At 36.3% G+C, this 22,923-nt stretch overlaps 1 protein-coding gene across 1 annotated transcript in view; it reads left to right on the top strand.

The window, feature by feature from the left end:
• LOC120782431 overlaps positions 1 to 22,923 on the top strand; it is a 73,233-nt gene that overhangs the window by 29,297 nt on the left and 21,013 nt on the right. Inside the window, exon 3 of the mRNA XM_040114714.1 lies at positions 19,968 to 20,122. Coding sequence (XP_039970648.1) covers positions 19,968 to 20,122 — 155 coding nt within the window. The remainder of the gene's footprint in view (positions 1 to 19,967; positions 20,123 to 22,923) is intronic.

The raw sequence follows: 22,923 nt of genomic DNA, 5'->3' as shown, positions 1-22,923 counted from the left end.
TTGCGTATAATAATAAAGCCGTAAAACAATAAAAATAATATATGTGAAATATAACACACGTAAGAGCCCCGTGGTGAAACAAACTACTCTACAATTAGTATGGAAACAAGTTCGACTGTTCGGACGAATGCTCCCCCGAAAGTAATTTTCGCCGAAACTGAGGGCTATTTTCATACAAGATAGAAATCTTACTACAAAAATTGTATCGCAAAGTTGGAGGATCGCTTTAATCACACTTTGTATCACTCTTGAATGAAACTAAGTGTGTTAAATAAAAAAACGTATTTTGCGACCAAAAGAATTCGTGGTAGGCCGCGGAATTTTCATTTGTCCTGCTATGATTAAGAAAATTTATTAAGCAGTTATGTTATGACAAAATTTATGTAAAAGAACATGAGGAAAAATAGCAAAACAAAAAAAATGTTAATTACTTTTTTATTTATCAACATTTTTTCATGATTTTAATAGGGACGATAACCATTCACATACTTTTTAAGAATAAAAGAATTTGTATTTCAGATGATCCAAACATGAGAAATCGAGTCCGCCAGTGAGAAAACGCATCTCATTTATCCAGCTATTTCTCTGACAGATGTCATCAAAAAATTCCGAGAAATTTTGTTGATGCACTGCACGATAGACCTCAGGATATGTGAAAAAAGTTGTGTTGTAGAAAAAAAATTCTATAAAAAAAAATGTGAAAAAAAGATATATAAAGATACGACCCCAAAAATTGTCTATTCTCTTCCTTGTCACAGTAAGTGTTTCCTTTAACCTCGATTATACTGAATTGCTATTGAGAACTCTCTTCCTTTTGCTATTTTCACTTGCTATACGAAATCATTTGAAAGCAAATTTTGTGCAAATTAAATTCAGCTGCCACCAAACACATTGGAACTCTAAGAATCTGCTCGTGTATGTATATCTGAACACATTATCCATTTGCTGTTACTTACGCAAAAAAATTTAATCATGTATTTATAACTTATTCAAGACGTACTCAGTACGCATTTGAATTGCTTTGCAGTAACTTCAGGAGAGGAGCTCACACATTTTTTATGTTTTCCATTTCGCTTGGACCAAAGCACCGTAATATTTCGTTTTGCTATTAAATTGTTTACAAACTCAAATTCTTTCATTTGCTTTTCTTCAGTTTGTAACGCTGGCAGAGATAATATTTTCATATTTATGCATTTTTAAATTTTTCGCTTGTACTCAAGTTCTTGTTACTCAACTTGTGTGTGTTTAGCTAGCGATTCGGCGAAGTAATGCGGAAAGAACCATTCAGAATCCTTCAATGGTAGTCGATTACACCTGAAATTGCGTCCTTGTTGTTAGCAATATAGGAAGGGGCCATGTGTAGAAGTTCATGAAAGAGGGGAAATGAAATGAAAATAATAAAACAGCCTTCAAGAAGCTGCAATCACAATAGACAGCCGAATGATTTTCTACTCGATTTGTACTCCTGCTCTCTGAGAACACTCATCAGCAACACGATATTGATATCATTAGCCTCAACCACCGTGCCTTTAGTTCCGCTTTCTCCAGACTGGATTAGGAAACGAAACAAATAGATCTGGTAGTGAACAAGAACAAGACGAAGTATTTACTGCCATCAAACAAACAGTCACCGCACTTTCGACTTTTTTCCCACGTCACTGTTGACAGTCATAACTTTGAAGTCGTATATAATTTCGTCTGTCTTGGAACAAGCATTAACAGCAACTATAACGTCGGACTCGAAATTCTACACAGAACAACTCTTGCCAACAGGTGCTACTTCAGACTGAGTAAGAAATTGAGAAGTAAAGTCCTCTCTCGACGAACAAAGACCAAATTCTTCATGTCACTCATCTTTCTCGTCCTGCTATAAGGTGCAGAAGCATGTATGATTATGGTCGACTTGCTGTGCTAAACTCGGAATGTGCAGTAGTGGGAAGATATTCAGCAATTTAGTACAGCCGAAATTACTATGAAAAAAATTGCCTCCATACCTACACTAATGTTTGCTGTTGTATAAAGTACGCAGAATTTTAAAAATTAGTGAAAGTCTCGCATGGCTTATACGCCCTGCCATCCTTCATGGGCTGTGTGTATATACGAGTAAATAGCTATTGACATTGTTTTTGCATACGACCACTTTATCAGTTTCAAATTATATTTTGTGAAATTCCATGGAATATTTTCACTGCAAAAACAATAACATGCTTTTCCCAATAAAAAAACAATTCAATTAATGCACACACAATATTTTTATTTACATTTAAAATATGATATAATAAGTTATATTGCGCCTGATTTAAATGCCACACTTGATTTCATAATACACATTTTTGTAGGCTGCTACTTTGCCATATGAATACACATGTACAAATTTACACTTTGCAAGGCTGAAGCCTTTAAAAATGGTAAAAAAAAATTATAATAAAATAATAGGATGAAACCAACCGGAAAATAAAGACAATACAAGCAAAATGAAAGCAATAATTATTTGCGTGCGATATGTGATCGGGAAGTGCTAGAAGGGGGATGTTGAGTTTTAAATGTAAAAAAATTGTTTATCTAGATATTCGGCAAAATAAAAACTATGGAAAAATTAACAATTTATGCCATACAAAGTGTTGCAACTTTTTAATTAACACTTGTTTAACATAAACACGGAATTTATGTAAAAAACTGAAATAAACAAGTGTTTGGTTTTTATTTTTATGTATAGAAATTTTTTTGCAAGAAAATATGAAAATTCTTGCTTATTAAGATTTTATAACAAAAAACACCAACATTTCTTTTCATCCCTTGTGATGGCCGTTTCTTTAAAAGTTTTTTCGTAATTTTTTACATTTACTGAAATGAAACCTCACACAGCTCCCCAGTTTTAACTGTACGAGTATGTATATTAACAAAGCAAATTTCTAAGATTTTGATTTTTTTTAAGAAAAAATATTTTAGATATAAATGTAGATAAAAATATGGCGAGATTTATCGCTCAAATGGCATTCATGAAGAAAAAAAGTTGACGATCGGTGTTCATGAAACCAGCAAAGTGACTAACCCTAAGTCAACAACAAGTAATGAATAGCTAATTTCGGGTATAACAGAACATTATATACTCGTGCACTTTGATTAAGTCCAGGCAGGTACCTTCACGTCTATAAAGCTTCTTAGTAATATAGGATCGAGGGTGGGTTTTCAACTGTTGTAAGAAAAACATGCGCCCTCAATTATCAAGATAACATACAAATTGGCCAATTTAGCGGTATAAGGTCACCCGGTAGCTCGAAAATATTTATATTAAATATATCAAGACTAAGGGAAGTATCATCCCGCTTCAACCCTTTTGTAACACATGGAAATACTACTATCAGGAAAGGATTCTCTATAAATTTTAATTGCATATTTCACATATTGGCCGATATTTTCTGTAAGAAGTCAACTATAAGCACTGGGTCCACATATTCAGAAGCAAGGGGCTTGAACAGTTTTGGTTCGACTCTTCAGCATGTAACATAAAAAATGACTCGTACCACATTTGATTGAAATCGGTTTTCCGATTAGTTTTCGAGATATGTGATTTTACGTAAAAGTGGGCGGGGCCACGCTCATCGTCCCATTTTGACCACGGCTCCATTAAAGGCTTCTCATGCCATCCCGGCATAGCCAATGTCTCTGGCGTATTTACCTATTTATTTGTCGAGCTTTTTGTAGTTTTTAAAATTACCGCTATATTGGGAGTGAGCGGGGTTTTAATCCGATTTCATTTACTTTCACATTGTCGGTAGGAGTTTTTATGGTATTTGCGCTTAGCGAATTGGTTTGTGCGTTAGGAGATATGTACATACATGACACTTATTAGAAGGCGGGGCCACTCCCATTTGAGCGTTTCTTCGCTGTGAACTTGACGCTTGAATTGATTTATAGATTGTACTAACAAGCCATATGATTGCCAATATTTTTCGATTCAACGCAGAAACTAACAACATGAAAACGATACACAATATTCGCTTTCCACAAACATCCCCTCCTCTACTTATTTCGCGATAAACGCCATTTTTCGATAACAAATGATTTCGTATTCACCTTGCAGCAAATTTATTACTATCATCTGTTGTAGCGTTTCGGTGAAAAGACAGTTCCAGAATATTCGAATTTACCAGCCTAAAGTGCCATCATTAAATAGCGCGCCAAGAAAGGCACTCAGCGGTGCGCGGAGCACAAGTGAACGTAGCAAAGATAACAATGATAAAATATAGCAACGTAAGTGCAGCGCATGCAACATGACTTGATCGAGAGATAATATTATATAAGAGAAAGTGCATTTTAGCAAAATGGCTCAGTTTTCGAAAAGCAAGCAGAAAAAAATGTATAAGCTCTTATATAAAGCACTTATATAAGACACTTTCGTTGCAACTACTTACTTGCTGCCGCACAGCAAACATTATGCGTGCAAAAACAACAAAATACTTAACATGCTCGTAACCGACAACATATGCGTGATAGTGAATTTAGCTTCCATGCGCATAGTCTCAGCCCGGCATCAGTTGTTGCCTCTTCATTTGCTAGTACCTAAAATCCTGTAAACACTTGCACTTAGCTATATGGGTGCATGTGTGTGTGTAATATGTGCTATGCACATGCCATATTTCTGGAAATTTGTTTACCCGTGCCTTGGCAGCGCGTGGAGGGTGGATAAACATACTTGTAGCGGCATAATATTTAGAAGGCAGCAAGTGTTTGGCTAAGTCACTTAGAATTCATAGCTGTCAGTTGATAGAGCTTTTGTTGCCGCGTAAGCCTGCGCTTGCTCACTTATTTGTATTATATACATATATTATCCATTTGCGGCGTGGCAAGGACGTTTCGAAGCCTGCCTTTTTGCCAGACCGCCGCCCCATGCCCGCTGTATGCGCTACCAACAGTTTGTAGTGGTACCCAATTGTAATGCACATCTTCACATCTGCATATAAGAGTGGCAATTCGCCAACAATGACTTGCATAATTGCATATAATTAATAGAAATAACAATGGAACTGAAATTCTGGCAGTTTGCTGTAGAAGAATACGGAAAGTATTTATACACATTACTTTTTCCTCATGTGACGGCGTCTTTTGTGCCATATAAATATGGGAGTGCAATAATTTTACCTTTGGCAGCCTCATATGCAACGACTCTCTTGCTTTTGGATTAAAAATATTTCAGTTTTTTTGGACTTATTGCAAACAAATATTTCTTAGCTCTGCCTTTAAGTAAAGCAACCGACTTTCTCTCAATCCATTGCAGTGTTTGCTTTTAAACCATGGTCCTTGATTCATTTTAAATTCACTACTTTTTACTTGCATGCTCGCCGGTAGTTAAGTAGTAAGCTTAACTTGGAAGTAGAAATGGTGAACGTCTGTGTGGGGACCAAATACAACGTAGCGCATAAGACTTCGTTAGTAATTTTTTTGTGGCGACTTTATCTCCACTACCGCAGCAATATTCACATAATGAATAAGAAAATTCAGGATTTATGCGACTTTATTTACTGCTACATGATTTAAAGTGAAAAGATGCAAAACGTTAAGGACAACTCCAAATAAAAGGAAAAAGCAGAAATCATGTGCTCAACCTATTTGCACATTTTTGCTTCTTCCACGCACAACAAAATAAGCCAACTTTAATACACTTCGAAACATTAAAGAAATGACTTATTTATTTCTATAAAAAATTCTTATCTTTGGGTAAGAGACGAGCTCTTCATCTTTCTTAATTTTTTAAGCTCATTGTAACATATCGACTCAAGGTGATTTGGTTTTTATTGTTGCTTCAGCTGGTTCTAAAAATATGCAAATCGCAATTTTATTGCGCAATAGTTGTATCAGAAAAAAAATACTGAGCTTCGCTTTAGAGAGCTTAACGATGCGATTTATTTACAATAATTTTTCATAAAATGTAATGCAAAGTGAACATACATGCGTATCTATTAGGGTGTGTCATTCTGAGGCAACCTTTTTTTTCAACTGAAAAACAGGCTAAAAACTTTCAAAAATGTTGGGATGGTAAACTCGATTCTCGAGTGGAATCCGAATCGAGTTTACCATCCCAACTGGCAGCCATCGCGTGCACATATAATAACCTCCGCCTCCTATTAACATGCCTCATATCAAATCAACCATATGGAGTAAAGTCAGCCGGATGTTCGAAAATCCTTTTATCATTTATATAGAGGCTACCTCAAGTTTACGCTCAAATTGATCTATTTTAGGCAAAAAGTTTCACTTTTATGAGTAAAACACGCTCTGGAATTTTCATTGAGTTAACTCACATATTGGGCAATATATGCAGTACACAGTCACCCAGAAGTTCGAAAATCTGTAAATTAGGTATATGGTGGCCAGATAAATAGTAAATATTGAGGTTTTGCACTATGACCTATGGTCTATTTTGCCCTCCTCTATACCACATATGGTTTCCAAAGTCCAGCATCCTGACAAATCCAGGAGCCTGCTGGGCGCGACTTAGGTGATGTTATCCTTGTCCATGTAGATGGAACCTAGAACATTTAGCCTGGTTCTGCAAGTTGCTGGGTACCCCAGAATCAGGTGTTCTGTGGTTTCCTGTTTCACATGGCAGAACCGGCAGTTTGCCCAGGAGACTATGCTCATGTTGAACAAGTGCTTCCTGCGCCTGCAGTGCCCTGTATAGGTCGCGACAAGAAGGCGGAATTAGTATATTGGGAGTTTGATTACTTCCATAAACCTTGCGAGGGTGTACCCTCCTAGAAGCAGCTTGGTATGGCGTATTCCTGCTGCCTGATGCCAGTTCTGTTCTCTCCCCTTTTTCTTTCCTTCTTTCAGAGCAGCTCCTTAAAAATGTGGGACCCCACTGCAATGAATAGTGTCTGGCCCCATCATAACGAACGGAGTTCCTTTATAACAACACAAGTATTTCGTTGCATTTTATTGTGCATTTTATTTTTTTGTGGAAATTTAGTGGAAATTTGTATAATCATTCAATGATTCAAATATTTATTAATATCACAAATTTTACCAGAATTAGTTTTTCGTCAATTTGAACGATCTTTTCAGATATCTGGGAAAGAAATATTAAACGTATTTTTTGGCCCTCCTTAATATATACTCATACAAATGTAAATATAAATATCATAATAAGCACTCTAAGGATAAGCAGTTTCCACTGCAATGAATTTAAATAAAAACGAATCTCCTTCTCCGTTTGTGAGTGCTTAACGCTTATTAGCACTTCATAATGCAAATTATTCTTAGAGATTCCAACAGTTCATTAGCACCAAATTGTTGCAAATTAAAGAATGCTTAAGATATCTCTCTTACAAGTGTATGCCGGTACGCTGTGCAAAACAGAAATGTTTTCAAATGCAGCAAACAAGAAAGTCGAAAAAATATTCTTGCAAAAAGTTTCGTAATTAAAATCCTTTTCAAGTAATTGAAAGGTATTTAAATGCTCTTCCGGCCCCTTCACACATTTTGGCAAAGTAAATACATTACAACAAATACTAGAGCCATATTTGTTTATATACTGAGCGTGTGTGTGTGTTAAATCTAAAAATGAACACACATGCAAGTATATGTTTATGGTTTTATGCTATTCGCAGTCACTTAAATGCTTTTATTCGCTCTGCTGCCACAGCTTCGACTTTAGATGCACACAGCTCCCAAACATCGGGTTGGAATTAACGAAATACTATTTGGCGTAAATATATGTATATATGTATGTATGTATGCCAAGTATCATATACTGCTCTGAATATTTATGAATACATATATGTGAATAAATCGGGAGTCGGAAAGCCAAATATGCGCCTGTTAGAATAAATGCATTTTACGAGTGTCTGAATAAACCTCCACGTACATACATATCTGTATAATATAACGGCACAAAAATTATTATTCGAGCGTACTAAAATTTGGGATTTACACACAGACGCAACGATTATTTGTAAGCGGAAACATTGGAATATTTAAGTGTTGAAATTGAAAAGCAAATATTATGCTAAAATAAATAAGGAAGCTTAAGCTCGTATCAAACATTCTATAATTAAGGAAAATAGTCGAGAACAGGCTATTATGACTAATAAATTGTCTTTAAATTTATTCACCACAACTCAAAAATTCACGATATGCTATGCAGTATAAAGTCAGTCGCAAGTTCGACAATTTGTTATATGTGGATAAATCAGGGATAGTGAAACTTACATTAACCTTTTTTTGATCAGGAATAGATCCTTTCATTAATTTAACTTAAAGATTGAGCGCTATTTTTGGTTTAAAATCAGATATAGACACAGACCAAAGAGACCAGTTTACGACACTATTTTTTGCAAAAAATGCATATTTATCGGAACGAGTCGAGTAAGAACGCGTTTCATACCAAAAATATTCACCAAAATCAGTCGTACGAACTAACGAGGGATGCTGAATTCTCTCCATCTCTCTAAAACTTGTCTGACGAATTTCTAGCACCATATTTTTTAATATTTTCATTAGTTGAAGAGATCGATGGTCGTCCAGATTGAGGCATGTCTTCAACGATCTCTCGACCGTCTTTGTACCACTCGTAGGCTTGTGTTTTTGATAAAACTGTATCACCGTAAGCCTTTTCCAACATTCCCAACAATTCTGCACTCGAAAATTGGTTAGAGATACTAAATTTGGGACAAATTGTTTATCGATTACAAAAATCGCAAAGCACTACTGAGGTTTACCGACTTAAGCAGCTGCTGTAAACAAGCTGCTTGACAGATCGCGCTCATATTTCGCATAGTAATCAAGGATAGTTTTACCTAAATTATTATACTCTATTATGCAAAATTCTGCCCGAGTACAAAAACAACAACTATGGCTATAGCCACATTTAATGGCAAGATGATGCGATTTTCTCCTAAAACACTGAATTAAATCTTCTTCATTTGAGGAATATCTGCACTAGATACTCGACTACGTTCTAAGTATTATTAAATTACCAAAAACAACTTAAAAACTAACAGGATCAGCGAACAATGGTGTAATATTAAAAGGAAGACATTGCAGCACAGCATGTTGCAAGCATGTCACCAGCAGTAAAGTTGACGCAGAACTTCAGCACTGTGTGGCAGCTAAGTAACACAAGTAAGGGGACTATGTCAGAAATAAAAGAAGAATTCAAGAATAATGCAATAAGTGGAAAGTCAGTTAGCAGGAACTGCCTGCGTCGTTGGCGTTGCACGAATGCCTCTGGAATGCCTGACAGCATTACGGAGCAGCATGTTACGCAGTAAAGTGAAAAGTATTTGAGGAAAAATGTGGAAGGCAAGCAGCGCGCTGTTGCCGATGACATTAGGGTAAACTTATGCTATTATAGGTGCGCCTAATGGCTAAATTGAAAATTTATGAAGATAATTTCAGCATAATTTCACATCAAGATGCAGTAAGTGCATTACAAAATTTACATAAGTGCGGGTGGGTACGAGACGGCTTGCAGCACTGTGGCATTTTTAAATTTTATTTTTATTTTTTTACTTTAATGCAGTTAATTGTCTGTAAAATATGTATATTTTATTCGTGCAGTTTTTTTCGAATTTTAATGCAATCACTTCTTGAAGAAAGCGGCAAATTTCAATTTTTTTGAAATTCACAAATGGATGTAGCACGTGAAGAGCATTAATAATATTTAACATTAGTAACAAAACTGATAGAGATATGTCGAGAAATATTATCATGTCACCAATTTCATTAATTTTCTTCTAAACGCCACTATTTTCCCTTGACTTTTAGTTTAGATGTGTCCTAAACTTACTCAGTAGCAATACATTCAATAACTTCTAATTTGTTTTCTCGCTTGTAGCAACAAATAAATGCAAAATGTGCCTGTGATATACAAACAGGAATTGAACTTTTATTTTCCCCTATTTTTTAAATATTTTTATCTCACAATTTTTTCTTTATACTCCACCAGCTGCAGCTTTTTTATTAAACTATATATAGACATAATAAATAAGTTTGTCCATATATAAATATACATATGTGTATATATATTTTTAAATTCGCCTCGGAAAACTTATTCATAATTTATGTACATATTTTATTTGCTTAAGTTATTTATGCAAATTCAATTCACTCAAAGTTGGCGCAAACGCAGCCCCACTCACTTAACGGGTGATGTACTTTCGTCAATTGGCTTTTTTTGACAGACCATGCGAGAATGGTGTCAAGCTGTTATGTTATTTTTGTTCAGCATTGTTTGGCAATTCATCGTGGAAGGACTTACGCCTGAACAACGTTTACAAATCATGAGGCCTAGCATTTATTTTTGAATAATATTCGACCAGATAGAACACGTCTAGCATGCAGTGAGGAAAATGTAGCAGCAATAGCAGAGAGTGTACACGAAGTCCGTGGGAGTCGATTCGGCGTATGGAACGACTTTGAGCATATTAGGTCGAGATCTTAAATTGAAAGCGTACAAAATACCTTCCCAAGCGACATTGCTTCGCTCTATTGTTTTTTAAAAAGTTCCGAGAGGATTCGACGATTTCGTGATAAATTTTGTTCAACGATGAGACCCATTTCTGGCTCAATAGGTATGTAAATAGCAAAGTTTACGCATTAGTTATGAAAAGTAACCTGAAGAGATTCAAAAGTTGCTATTTAACCTAGAAAAACTAACGGTTTAATGTGGCTTGTAGGTCAGTAGAATCACCGGTCCATATTTCTTTAAAAATGATGCCGATGAGAACGTAACCGGCAATGGTGACCGTAGCGCGCCATGTTTACCGAATATTTGAAGTCTGAAATTGAAACTTGTGATCTCTGCGAATCACACACATCTCATCAATCATTGGTTTCATTGAGAGAACAATTCGGTGCACAAATAATGCCATGTTTAAGGCCGGCCGATTAATCAAAAAGATCGTGTGGTATCAAATCTTTTTCTATGGGGATACGTTAGGTCTAAAGTCTATGTTGACAATCTCGATTCAAGCCTTGGCGCAAAACATCACGCATGTCATTCGCCAGTTACCAGTCGACATGCGCCAACGATAGAAAATTGGACTCAACGGATAGATCTGAGACGTGCCCGCGGCCAACATTTAAAGGAGAAAACCTTCAAAAAAATAACTAAAAACGAATGTAATTTCGAATGATAATAAAAACTTCCCATTAAATTTGAAGTTTCTGTGTTTTTCTTTAAAAAATTGTAGAGCCTCGAAATGGCTCACCCTTTATATGTACACATTGGTTTTTACGTACATTGTACATTGCGTATTTAAAAAATTACAATAATTTTATTGACATACGATAAAAATTGTGTGTGGGTATTTGTGCAATGCTCAAAAGCTTTAAATTCCGTTGTAAGTGCTGTGTGTGGATGTGAATTTCATTTGTAAATTGCGCCGTGAATTTTGTTTGCAGTGCCTCATCGGAAAATGTCAACAAAAAAAATAGGGAAAGTTTAAAATGCTTTAAATTTATGAGCTACCATTTAATATTAAGATGAATAAAATATTTAATTCTTGACACCTAATACTTATCTCAACATCCGAAAAGCTTTTGGTGAGTATGTAATAACTAAGGAAACCTGCCCAAAACGGTTTCCACGATTTAAAAGTAGTTATTTGGCATGGAAGAAAAACAACGTTCTACTCGGAGAAAAGGGTTTGAAAATGAAGAACTAGAAGCATTACTCGATGAATGTTGAGCCCAAAAAGTGCTCGCAGAATCTTTGACTGTCGTTTCAAAATGTTTAAAAGTTATCGGATATGATCAGTGGCAAGGAAATTGGTTGTTATATTTATGAACTGAGGCCAAGAGATGTTGATACACCATATCGCATGCCAGAAATGTTGTTTTAGCGCTGCATTGGTTTGTGACTCGGACTTGTGAAAAATTAATCGACTACTACAATAAATGCAAAATCGTATGCGAAACCTGGCCAATCAGGCAAATCAAAGCTCAGTATCTATGACACTAAATTAATGCTATGTACATGTGTTTGGTTGTATCAGATGTGTTCTATTTGGAGCTTATAAAAGAAATTCAGAAAACTGAAATTCGCGACTAGCAATTCTCTCATGAGACAAAAATTTTCCAACATGTTTCATGTTTCAAACCGGTTTAAAAACTATTTGGTAAACAGCGAAGTTTGATATCATTTTGTTTAGTAAATTTGAGAAGCTGAAAATTTCGTATGCACAGTTATCACTGTTATAAATATTAGTTTAATCATATTAAGACAATAAAGAATATAAATTCTTAAAAATCAGTTCTCAACAAAAAAGAGTCCAAAGGCAAATATTTGAAAACAACATAAAGCATTTATAGGTTGACAAAACTTTGATCGCAATTAACCATAACATTGCAACAGTTTTGAGAACTTGTGGCTAGCACGCTTAATCCAGTACATACGCAAGCTGCTGCAATGAAACGTAACGGAAATAAAACATTGGGCAGCATTTCCTGCTGCTGCTGACATTCATTGTCACTTTGTACGCAAGTGAGAAGCCTGATGCTGCCAAGTAGGCCTAGAGACGCAATAGCCTCAAACGGCACTCAACTAAAGTGAACTCGCACGAAATAGGCAACAAAAATGAAAAAACAAAAAACGCAACACATAAAATACAATGAAGCGAGGCGACACATTCAAGTGGAAGCGTTTAGATACAAGCGTTTACTTTTTTGCACTTTTACTTGCAAATTGTGCTACATAACGGCATACTACTAGGGGGGCTGTTTAGTGCAATGCTCCGAGTATTGTTTGGGGCCAGTTCAGAGAAGAAAGTTTTGCCATACAACCGAACACACGCACACACATACACACAGTAGAGTGTGAAAGCAACGAATACACACAGGCAGACAGACCGACTGCTGCGCTCGTCCACCGTTGGCGATAACTGAAAATGTCTGCTGTTGGAAATCTGGGTCGAAACGCTCAAGCAGCACGTCTGTGTGTCATCACTTTATAGTACTGTTATTTTTATAGTTTTCCATGTTGATGTTTTTAATTTGCACTTTTTTCTATTTTTTGTTGTCTGTTTTATTTACTTGCCTCCGCTGCGTCACCGGCCGCAGTGGAAGTGCCAGCGTCAGCGCCAAACTGCCGCAATGATATCCACTCGAGCGTGGGTATGTGTGTGGTCGAGCGCTCGACTTTCAGTGCATATGTTCGTTCTGGTAAATGTGTTGATAAATGAAAATGTTTACTTGCATTTAGTTGTCCACATTAAACACAGCACAGTAGTGCTGTGCTTGTTTGTTTGTATGTGTGTGTGTGTGTGTGAGCACTCACTGGCATGCATATGCGCGCACACACGTGTACTCCGCACGGAATTCACTCAAAGTGTGTCACCAACTGCTTGTTTGCCAGTGCCGTTTGAAAGTATGAAAGTTCCTATACAAGAACGTGTGTGTATTTGTGCTTGTATTGGTACCAACATAGTTGTGAGGTTTCGTTGAGATTCCTGTCCGTTTTTTAACAAGAGTGTGTGTGTTTGCGCTCATGAATATAAATTCGACTAAATTAAATGTGACATTGTAGTTGTATCTACCGCCAGTTTGGCTGTTTTTCGTACACATTCACTCGCGTGTTCAACATAAATGTGGTTAAGTGCTTTTATGGCATAGCCTCGTAGTTGCGCCCTTGCGCCCCACAATATGCGCGTTTTTAGAAATGCAAATTGCTAAAGAAAACATGAGAAGCACAAGTGGAAAGGCACGCCGAATAGGTCAAGAGTTCCGGAGATTCACAACTAAAAGTAACAGCGAATTGTATTAGCATGCATATTTACTCATGTTCATGAGAGCTGATATTTAATTCATTTGGCAACCTACGGTTATAATAAAGAAAACTAATACAAACCATAAAAGAAAATAAATATCCAACAAGCGCTAATATTGTTTTTATATATTCACTCAGATTTTGTTTAATCATGTCTAAAACAACAGTACATTTCAGTTTACAGATTTATATTAGAAGAATCAGAATCGTTTTTTCAAAACTGGAAGTGAGAAGCAAAGTGAAAAAATTGTATGCGCAAAATATTTACTTGGCTTCAGAGAGATACTAGAGGCTCTCGAAATACAAATTGAGTCAGTTCACTACATTTGGGTCTGATACGTATATAAGTTATGACTGTCAAAAAATATTGGGTAGTCGAAAAAGTCTTTTCGTATTTTGTCAATAGATGTGGTTACAACCGTATATCTCCAATGCTACCAATCACATTTTGTCATACCATATAGTGTTGGAAAGGTTAGATTTTGAGAGCTTCGTTTAAGCAAAAAAAATTAATTCGGGAGAGTTGGAAAAAAGTTACAGCCGTTCAAAACTGAGTGAAAATAATGAAGAAATTCGCTCTCTTCTGAAATTTTTGTATAAAAAAGGGAAGAATGCCACGCACGCTATCAATGAAATTTGTGAAGTCTGCAGGGGCGATGCCGTATCAGATCGTGTAGCACAACAATGGTTCGCTCGCTTCCGTTCTGGAAATTTCGATGTGAATGATGCACTTCGCTCTGGTAGAGCTATTGTTAAAAAGTCGATGAAATTATGGAAAAGACTGACAAGGACTGTCATATAAGCAGCTTTGACATCGCCAAGGATCTTAGCATTCGTCACCAAATGGGTTTGAATCATTTAAAAGAAGCTAGCTGCAAAAAGAAGCTCAATGTTTGGGTACTACATAAAATATCTGAGAAAAATTTAAGGGACCGTACTAACATCTGCGATTCTTTACTGAAAAGAAAAGAAATCGAGCCGTTTCTGAAGCGAATGGTAACAGGAGACGAAAAGTGGATCAAATATGACAATAACGTGTGAAAAATATAATGGTGCAAGCGTGATGAAGCTCAACAAATGGTCGCAAAACCAGGATTGACGTCTCTAAAGGTTATGCTGAGTTTTTGTCGGGATTTGAAAAGAATCATCCACTATGAGCTACTCCAGCCTGGTCGAACGGTTGCCTCTACATTTTACTATCAAAAACTGATGAGATTGAAGCAAGCAATCGAAAAAAAACGGACAGAACTGATGAACAGAAGGGGATTCGTCTTCCATCAGGACAACGCTAGACCACACTCATCTATGATGACTCGGCAAAAACTGGGAGAGCTTGGCTGAGAAATTTTGATGAATCCACCATATAGCCCTGACCTTGCACCATCGGAGTACGATTTGTTTCGGTCAATGCTGAGCTCCGTTAATGTAATAAAGTTGGCTTAAAGAGAAGCCTATGAAAATTACTTGTCGCAGTTTTTCGCCGAGAAACCAGAAATGTTTTACACTGATGGAATAATGTGTCTAGCGGAAAAATGGCGAAAAGTGTTCGACCAAAGTGGAACATATTTGGCTCATTAAACTTCATTATAAATATAAAGAAAATAAGCAAGTTGAAGTTTGATTAGGTATACGAAAAAACTTTTTCGTCTACCGATATTTCATTAGATTTTTTTATCGTATTTTTCGTATATATTTCTTTCAAATATTTCTAATCGAAAAAAAACCCTTCGTCCAAATTTTTAAGAATTGTATCTCAAAGTGTGTACAATTTGATAAAGATCAGTTTAGTAGTTCTCGAAAAGTCTTGCCAACCGACTTCAAAACCACCGTTTCGAGAGAAACGCGTTTAAAGACGGCGCACTGAGTCGCGCTAGCTTCGAGCGCACAAGTTCTCAAGGCTTTATTTCCGAAACTATTACTCCAATCTACTTGAAAATTTAGACAATATTCTAGAGGTGTTGTGAGATTTTATAAGGTACTAAAAAAAAATCGATTTTTTGATATCCATATACCCTTGTAAGTTCATAAGCAGAATCACATAAAAAAATTAGCGGAAAAAGTCCCTTTGAACAATCAATTTCAAAAACAATAGGATTGGAATACGAAGTACATAGCGTTTCATTTATTTACTTGCTGAAACCGAACGCTGAGCACAATTGCTTCTGCCCCACATACAACACAGCAGAAAGTGAAGCATAGAAAAAATCACAAAGAAGCTAAGTAAACAGAAAATGTGAGAGGAAGCTTATGTAAAACCGAATTTCGGTGGATTGAGGTGAACTTAAACAAACACTGTTGAAAAATGGCACAGAAGAATAGTAACAAATGGAAAAGTAAGCAAATGCGTTAGCTTTTCGTGACCTTGCACACAGTGCGCTAGGAGAAGGAAGAACAAATATTTACTTCAACCAAAATGGTGAAGTGAAGTATTGGCTCGAGTCCACTTTTGGCAAATTAAAATAAGCAAATGGAGACGTTTTTATGAATATTCAAGAGTGTTAAGTCAAGTAGGTGAATTTTTTCGAAAAAAAAACACTAAATTGGCAGCCGGGGACTCCAGTCTGTGTCTAACATTGCTGTTCTACAGAGACATGCTACTAACATTTTAATATTTAATGCAGTAATGTTGAAGGCAGTCGCTTTTTAATTGCTCAGCAAAGAAAATAAATATTTAAATGGCAGGCGGTACGCAGCGCAATTAAAGAGTCAGGACAAATTAATAGAAGTCAACTGAGGCTAATCATTTTCACGTGAATGTACAGAAAAAATTATTGTAAATACGGCTCTTTATAAACTTAGAAAAGCAGTTAAAAGGCAATTAACAGCAGCTGTAGACTTCACAAACACTTTATTCCTTGATGAATATATGTATATTATTGGAGTTTTTTTTTGATATACAAATATATATATATATATATATATATATATACATATATATGGTGTATATATATTTTTTTCAAAGAACACAATTTTTAATAGATAGCTGAGATAGCTCTTAATTATGTTAACTAATGTTCCCAATAATCTACTAGCTTCACAATGGCATCAGCTTATTCTATCTGAATTTTTCTCAAGTGACCTTGCAGTAGTCGGTTTTGCTTCAAAAGCACTACATGCTAATATTAGCGTTAGCCGCGCACTCATGCTATAAAGCTAAAGAACTAAAGATGATTTAGTAGCATTTTTAGTTGTCATCACACATGAGCTCCTTCCCACACTATTAATTGCCATACTTTGCCAACTGCCTGTGAATAGCCCTTGGAGCACACGTGCGTATAAGTAACCTTTCTGAAACAATCAAATCGGTGGCGTACACTTGCGTTTGCTAATAGTCTCCCATGCGGTGAACAAATTCAATTTACACTCCATAAAATAATCCTTACAACACGATTTTAAGCACTTTATCTGCAAAGTACACAACAACAAACTGTTCAAACAGCACCTTTAATGCCTATAAAGCCAAGCACAACTTAAATGCTGATATGCAAATCGTCAACAAAACCCATAAAATACTTTCAATTAATGCCCAAACACCGCTTCATAGAAGAATTTTGATGTGGATAACATTTGAATGCTGTGCGCTTATTCCAAGCAGGTAAATGGCTGACATGGAAATACTGGCATGAGCATGCAGATGTATATTCGTGTGTAAATTTTAGGACAGTTGGCAAAGTTGGTTGACGATTATGAGATTTGAGTACAAGAAAAGGTGCGTCGTTATGTGCTGTGCCGAAGATGTGTCTACATTGGCCAATAGGTATGCGCTGTTAATGAAGGGCATGGCGAATGAACTGCTGGACTGTAAATTAATTATTTTTTAATAGCAAAGTTTAATGGCACGCCAGGTGCGACATTTTGATGGTGTGCATAGAAAACTTGGTAAGTGGATTGAGTACGAAATGCAAGATACGAGTAATAATTGCTTATCGTTTTGAGTTAGGGGGTTCCTCAACAATATGACGGCGCTCCGGACTAGACGCCTCTGCGAAAGCAGGGGAAGCGATAGTTGAGTCGGTTTTTACATTTCGCGTAGCACAAGGGCGTCCCCTCTTCTTTTGAGTAGAACAGGAAAACACAGGCGTAGCGCTTAGGAGCTCAGTTACGACATCCATCTGGAATTTTATAAGTGACACATGCTTGGCGTTTAAATTAACGATTTTGAGATGTCCCCGATAGAGGAGCAAGGAATACTGTGCCTAGGCTCCATTGAAATTTTTTCATGTACCACTTATTGGAGCTTTGTTTCGCATTTCAAACGATCCCCTGCCAAGCTTTTTCAAGTCTGACTCAGACTTCAGTTCATCGTGTGAAAGCTCGCTCTAGACTCTAACTAACAAGCCTTATGTACCTGTATGTATACATACTCGTACAAATTAGATCTTCCTTATTTGAATCTCCTTACCTTTATCTGCGAAGGTTTGAATTATTCTCATTTAGTTGGTAACAATTATGATCAATGTGAACGAAATAAAATATTTATGTTCAGCATTTAATCAAGCCTACGCAGAATACCAAGCATAAATGCGAAGTGCCCGTGAAGGCACAAAAACATGCTTTTGTTTCTTGTTAAGAGTAAATTTTCCGCGAAGTATATGCATATCATAAATATGAGTCAACAATAAAAACAACACCTGCTTCATATTATTTTCAGCCACCACTCTAGGACTATTCTATCAACCCTTAGGCCAAAAGCTGTCAGTGTGGCGTTTCAATGAGTTCTCCGTAAGAAATACAAGCTTTTACGCTCAATTTTGTTTTGTGTTTTTTTTTACTGTTTTTACTTTCAAATTTATTTTTACTTTTTCGCATTTAACCGAAACTTTACTACTTTGTGGCTGCGTGCTGTGCGTCAGGACACATATACTGCAGGCCGCCTTTAAACGTAGCCTTGGTCGGCTGTCGGATGTTGGTGTGAATATAATAAAAGCGCAAGGGTTGTGGTCTTAATGCAGTAGTACGCAGAATTATTTGTTTGTTTTTCTGTAAGCCATTTGCGGTTGACCTGAAAAAGAACGTCGAGTGTCTGAAAATTACTCTCGGCTGGTCAGCTGTTCGAATTTGGCAAGGCAAACATTTGGCACATATATAAATAGCAGAAAGAGCATTAATAAAGGCAATCAGGCTGAAAAGTTAAATCATGATTTATATTAAGGACTTCACACGGATTACTTATGTACACGCGGCTGAAATTATGGCTGCGGTCGTCATTGACAGGTTTGAAAAGCCATCAAGAAGTCAATCGGCTTTATGCTTTCAATGCGGATTGTTATTAATAAAATAGGATATTGCACACGAATTATGTGTATTTATGATGATCTTTTTTTTAATATTTTATATATTGTATATATTTGAAAAAAATTCATTAATTTTAATTTAAGGGGCTATACCAATGTGACGCAAGAGAAATTATGCGATTTTCGTGAGTTTTTTTTAAGAGAAAATACGCGCGTGAATATTTCGAACTTCACTGAACGTAATATGGTATATTTTCAGCTATAGTTTAAGATTTTTTTTACAAAAATGTTGAAAAATAACGAAGTTATAGGCTGTCTTAGGAGGTGCCACAAAAAAAGTGCCCCAACTGCTGGCATGGTTCGGCCGAATGAGTAGCTGAAACAAAAAAATTTGAAAAGTTTATTAAACTTAAAGATATTTCCTATACAATAATCTACGATCTTTGAAATATAAAAAAAAATCGTTTTTGAGGTAAAAAATTGTCGTTTTTTCAATACCAAACTGACAATCAAAAAGATCGTAGATCATTGTATAGTAAATGTGTTCAAAAATTCTCGTTGAGTTATTTATTTATTTAACAAAAAAGAAATTTTGAAAAATGTCGTTTCGAGGAAAACGCTTTTAAATTTTTACTTATATGTGTTTGCACCTCTGAGCGGCCATTCTTTAGCACGCTGCCATCCAAAAACTATTCAAAATACGATCTTCCCGATTTCAGGATATTTATAAAAATATAGCTATCGAAAAAGCAAAAAAAAATTTTTTTTTTAAAGTGTTACACTGGTATAGCCCTTAAAGTTTAATCAGGATTTATGTTTTGTATTGACTCTACTTAGCTTGTATCAAAAAATAAACTGCAACTGTATACACTCTTCAATTTCACACTGCATTTTTTCCTTTATTCAGCAATATTTGCAATTTATGCTGGCACCAAATACAAAAAATGCATTTTCTTCTTTTACAGAGACCAAGACAATATGTGGAGATGTGCCGCCTCACTATTGGGAAACACCTTATTCTCAGCCCTACTTTGACAACTCGTCGAGACGTGAAGTGACAGCGACAGTGGGCCAGGCGGCGCTGTTGCATTGTCGCGTGCGCAATTTAGGCGATAGAGCGGTAAGTTGCCTACTTTTAGGGGCTCAACACAAATAAAAATCCTTCAAGTTCTTCGCATAGAAAATACACTAAGGGAAAAAAATTTAATTTCTACGCCTACAAAAGAGCTGGAAATTGTTTACCAGGAAACACAAAAAAAGACACTTTCCCTTGAAATCGCATCCAATACTCTATATAAATGCATATGCACGCATACTTATGCGGTCTACGTTCATTACATTTCACGAAAAATTTCATAATGGAACTCTGTTTTTAATTTCAAGGTAAAGTCTCTCCACAATTTGTAGTAATTGCACTATTCGCACGTAATTCGCCAAACACCAACTGCGAAGTAGATAAGCGAAAGAAATATTTAAACTGCGAAAGCAAAGGCGCGAGAACAAAGCACATTACAAACAATGAAAACGGAAGTGCCCAGCAGGAAAGAAAGAGACACAAAAGAAATAAGCAACAGCACGAAAATGCACGTAGATGTGTAATTAAATATATTGTGGCCGCCAACATAATTGTCTATCTGTAAATGCAAGCTGCAGGCGCAAAACAGCATTGCAGCGAGTTATACTGCGCGCCGACAGAAAACTGTGGTAACGCTACAACCGCCCTAGCACGCACAAACCGCCACCAACAGGGGGATAACCACATTTTATTGTTATCTTTAAATTTCGTCGGCACAACACAATAGGCTGCAGTGAAAATGAAGCACAAATAAATACTTGTAAAGAAGCGAACAAACCGAAAGTATGCCCCGCGGTATTTGCCTCAGGCTTTCGTTTAAATGCGAGCGTGTGTGCGATTTACACTCAAGCATTATCCAAAGCACTCGCAGTGGCAGGCTTATGAAGCCTCAGCTACTGCTTGCACAAGTGCCCAAAACAATTGCGGCCCGACAGCAATTGCAACCACATACACATATGTTGATATGTAGATATGTGTATAAAGTGGGCTTTGTGTTTGTGTACAAACTTATTACTTTTATCTGTCTGCGGATTTGCATTCACCTTGGCACATAATAGAAAGAAAAAATCTTAATATAAACTAATAATTTAGCGCAACTGCTGCATTGTGCTATACAAGTATAAAGTAATTTCGCTGTGTGCGGACAAAGATATTTCTATAGCATGTCTACACTTCCTTCTATGTTCTCATATCTGCATTTACATGTGGCGCACTGCTATATAGTCAAACCGATACGTATTCACATCCATTTGCATAGCTGTGGTAGGTGCGTAGGTGCAGATGACTAAATATTAAAGCATTTGTATCGCAACTGCAATTCTCATTAATCAGATAGTGGTTAGCGCTACCCTGGTTATATCTTGAAATAACTTACAAATATACAAAATATTCTCCATATAACTGATATGTTGTGTCGTTGCGCTCAGGTCATTTGGTGCTCTTAATGCAACTGCTAAGATTCATTATGCTTTTTGTAGACACTTATTATTTGGTGTATGGAGTGTTCCAAGTTTCTTGTGTCGGGTTTGTAATAGGGCTGGCCATTCACAGAAATTATCGGAAATCGTTTCCGTATTCCCTTCTATTTTGAAGTAGCGATGCATATTCTGGTGTAAGGCAGGCACATTTTTGGCACATGGTCTACAAAAGGCCAGTGCCCCGTTATAGTGGCTGGTAGTCTGTATAAAATATTTCTGTCCCTACTTAATAAGTTCTTGGTTCTATTCCTGCCATACTTGCGCTATATCTGCTTCGTCATCTTGCAGCTTGCTATTGATTTCCATCTCATCTAAGCCATTTTTTCATAATCATTAATGCACACTTTCGATCGTTCCTAGTGGGTATGGTCTTAAGGAGCCTGCTAGGTTTGCCAACTCGTCAGCCTCTTCGAGAGTGTTACTGAGACAGAGAATCCTAATTGAGGGCATAAATCTTTTCTGCAATTGCGACTTCGAAATATAGGTTAGATATAGGAAGAGGTTATAAAATATCATCCATTTACTTCTAGAGGGTTGCCTCAACTGAAATATACTACTGAAATTTAACCTTCTATAGACTAACTAGCTTACGTTTAGCAGGCTTAGGTTGGCCTTATATCGATAATTTTCCAATTCCAACAGCTTAATTCATTTATCCTTGTAGCACAACTTACATATTTCGGGTAAACACGTCTTTGGGAGTTATTGCCGATATATGGTTACCATGTAAAAATCAACCAAAACCTCCGAAATTGTTGAGTTTGTCTTATGGGTTCTCGGGAATTACTCAAACGAATTTATGCATTTTAAACGCCTAATCACAAAAGTTGCCTATTTATCAAGATATTTTGCTATCTAATCGATTTTGCCATAAGCATTCAATTATTTCTAAGTTTCTCATAAAATTTTCCCATTTCAACTATTTTCATAATATATACCAATTTCAAACATGGAAGACACTATTGGTGCTTAGTTTTGTTTCGATAACCTAAGCTTGTAAAGTTTAGTTGTCCTTGGAGCTGATAGTATTGTTCAAACTGTATGGGTTTTGAAGCTTACCTTGGACTGTTGGTTAAAAATATGTGTATGTATATGGGTAGTATGTTAAACTTTTTACAGACCGGTGATGCCCATAAATTTCGGCACTTAAAGGTTGAAATAAATTTCTTTGTCAGAAGAGCGCACAATTTTGTGAACCTTTTTTTTTTGAAAAGGCCATTATTTAGTAAATTAGTAAAACTGTGAATAAAGAAAGAACGTTCTTTAATAATCGGCTCTTTAGTAAATAAAACAAACCTCCGTAGAGAGATATCTGGTGATGAGCCAAATTTCAAAAATCTTTCATTCACTGGTGCTACCCAGCTATTG

This window comes from Bactrocera tryoni, chromosome 1 (assembly GCF_016617805.1).
Source record: "Bactrocera tryoni isolate S06 chromosome 1, CSIRO_BtryS06_freeze2, whole genome shotgun sequence".
Taxonomy (NCBI): domain Eukaryota; kingdom Metazoa; phylum Arthropoda; class Insecta; order Diptera; family Tephritidae; genus Bactrocera; species Bactrocera tryoni.
Note: the sequence above shows the minus strand (reverse complement) of the source record. Positions and strands in the feature narration are given on the sequence as shown.